This window comes from Artemia sp. Qi Xiang Cuo, unplaced genomic scaffold, assembly GCF_049724085.1.
Source record: "Artemia sp. Qi Xiang Cuo unplaced genomic scaffold, ASM4972408v1 HiC_scaffold_169, whole genome shotgun sequence".
Taxonomy (NCBI): domain Eukaryota; kingdom Metazoa; phylum Arthropoda; class Branchiopoda; order Anostraca; family Artemiidae; genus Artemia; species Artemia sp. Qi Xiang Cuo.
In genome coordinates this window covers 11,213-13,310 of record NW_028297578.1, presented here as the reverse complement: position 1 = coordinate 13,310, position 2,098 = coordinate 11,213, and the positions used below count along the sequence as shown (strand labels likewise).

Below are 2,098 nucleotides of genomic sequence, written 5' to 3'. Positions count from 1 at the left end.
CTTGATCCTTAGGATTATTGTGACTAAAATGAATCATGACACATTTGATATCTTATTAATTATCTTAAATTGCACTTGCCAGTGAGTTAAACTTTTTTTAGAAGAATTTATAGAGGAATTTGAAACAGCAGAATCAGAAAGACTGTTCCAGGCTGGCACTGCTTGAACAGAAATAAGTTCTGTCTCTCTCGTCTTTTTATATTTTTCCTTTGCAGCTTTAAGGAATGACCACTTGTTGAAGGATATAATAGCTGAATAGCAGGTCTATCATATTATTGTGAAATAAATTCTTCAATGAAATTACATCTTCCTTTGGCGACAGTAAACTAATGAGGGCAGGTTAAGTTTCTTCAAGTAGTCAGGGTATGCCATATCTTTATGTGGAGCTGATAATTTAGTAGATCTTCTTTGAACTCCTTCTAACAATGCAATGTCACTTTTATATGAAGAGTTGCTGACTGGGTAACCAAACTCCAGATGAGGGTAAACAAGAGCTGTGTACAATTTTTTCACTACCAAGGGATGGCAAGAAGAAATTGTTTGTTTGATCAGGTCAAAAGCTTGATTAGCCTTAGAGACCTGTGCTTTTGTGTGACAGTGGAATTTCAGCTGTTTATCAACAACTACACCCAGGTCTCTCTCATTATCTACTGAGTCCAAATTGACAACTTGACCTAAAGCATTTTGCATGTAATATATGTCTGCATAGGATTGTTTGGTCCCATATGGACAACATTGTACTTCTATGGGTTATAGTCCATTAGCAATGTATGAGCCCAGTGAGCAAGGTGATTAAGGTCTACCTGAATCCCATCTCTCACTGGTCCAATGTTTGTAATCATCAGCATATAATGTAACATTATTTTGGACTGTACTGAAACAATCATTGGTAAAAATATTAAACAGAATTGGACGAAGTGCAATCCCTTGAGGTAATCCACTAATGACTGATGTTGGCTTGGAATACACTTGATTTCTATTTTCATCAGTTACAAAAACTATCTACAACCTTCCACTCAAAAAGACGCCAATCCAATCTACTACAGGGTTAATTATGCAATAAGCCCTTAATTTAATCAACAAGCAATTACGGTCAATTTTATTGAATGCTTTTGCCATATCCAGAAGTACAACATCTACTGGTAGGTCTTGATATACGAGTTTAGTGACAATATTGTATGATTGGATTAAGTTTGTCTGGATGGAACAATTAAGTCTGAAGCCATGCTGATTACTGGTAATCAGATCATTATCATCAAGATGTTTGACAACAGTCACTCACTATCCCCTCGATTTTCTTGGCCAACACAGAAGTAAGGCTAATAGGACTGTAGTTTTCAGGCCTGGATCTTCTCCTTTTTTGAAAATGGGTATAACGTTTGCCGTATGCCAATCATCAGATATATTTTTAATTTCAGTGACATATTGAAAATATCAGCTAGAGGCAAGGCAATGAAACGGGCTATTTCTTTGAGAAGCCTAGGGTGAATACCATCAGGTCCTCTTGATTTCTTAAGAACAAGTGCTTATTTAGCACTAGTTGCTGATCTATTTCAACTTCAGTCATCTCTTTAGTAATAGATCTGGTTGGTAGGTAAGGGTGGCTTGAGGAAGTGGCACTTGAGAAGGTATTTGCAAAAGTAGAATTGAAACAACTATCAACATCTAGAGGGTTATTCAATGTTAATCTGTTATCAGAAACAAGTTGAGGGGTTTTGTGCCTTCCAGGGTTTGATGATGACACATACCTACAGAAACTCTTAGAATTCTTTTTCACTCCCACAGCCAGTTTCTTTTCATGATGAGCTAGTAGCTTTGAAGTATCATGTCTAAGCTTATTACAAAATTTCTTGAATGCTGTTAGACGACTCTCTTCTTGTGTCCTTTTATAAAGGGCCCAAAATGTATTTTTTTTACTTTTGTCTAATACATTGCTTAACCTCTCTTGCCATTACTGGTAAAGTTCTTGGCCTATTTCTATAAGTGACTGATGTACATTTCTTCTCTAACTCTATGAGTTTCATCTTGATATTTAACCATGACTGTACAGGATCATTATTCTTAATTAAAGTTTTCCCGCACATTGTTGACAACTCTT

General features: G+C 36.0%; 1 protein-coding gene across 1 annotated transcript; it reads right to left on the bottom strand.

Annotated features, from left to right (window-relative positions):
* Window positions 1–300: 300 nt before the first annotated feature.
* LOC148938867 (uncharacterized) lies at window positions 301–690 on the bottom strand. The gene has a single exon (XM_089107482.1). The coding sequence runs from the start codon at window positions 688–690 to the stop codon at window positions 301–303; it is 390 nt and encodes a 129-aa protein (XP_088963608.1).
* Window positions 691–2,098: the final 1,408 nt, after the last annotated feature.

Bases quoted from the DNA above. Each gene is read 5' to 3' on its own strand.
- LOC148938867 (XM_089107482.1), bottom strand. From the start codon at position 690: ATGCAAAATGCTTTAGGTCAAGTTGTCAATTTGGACTCAGTAGATAAT.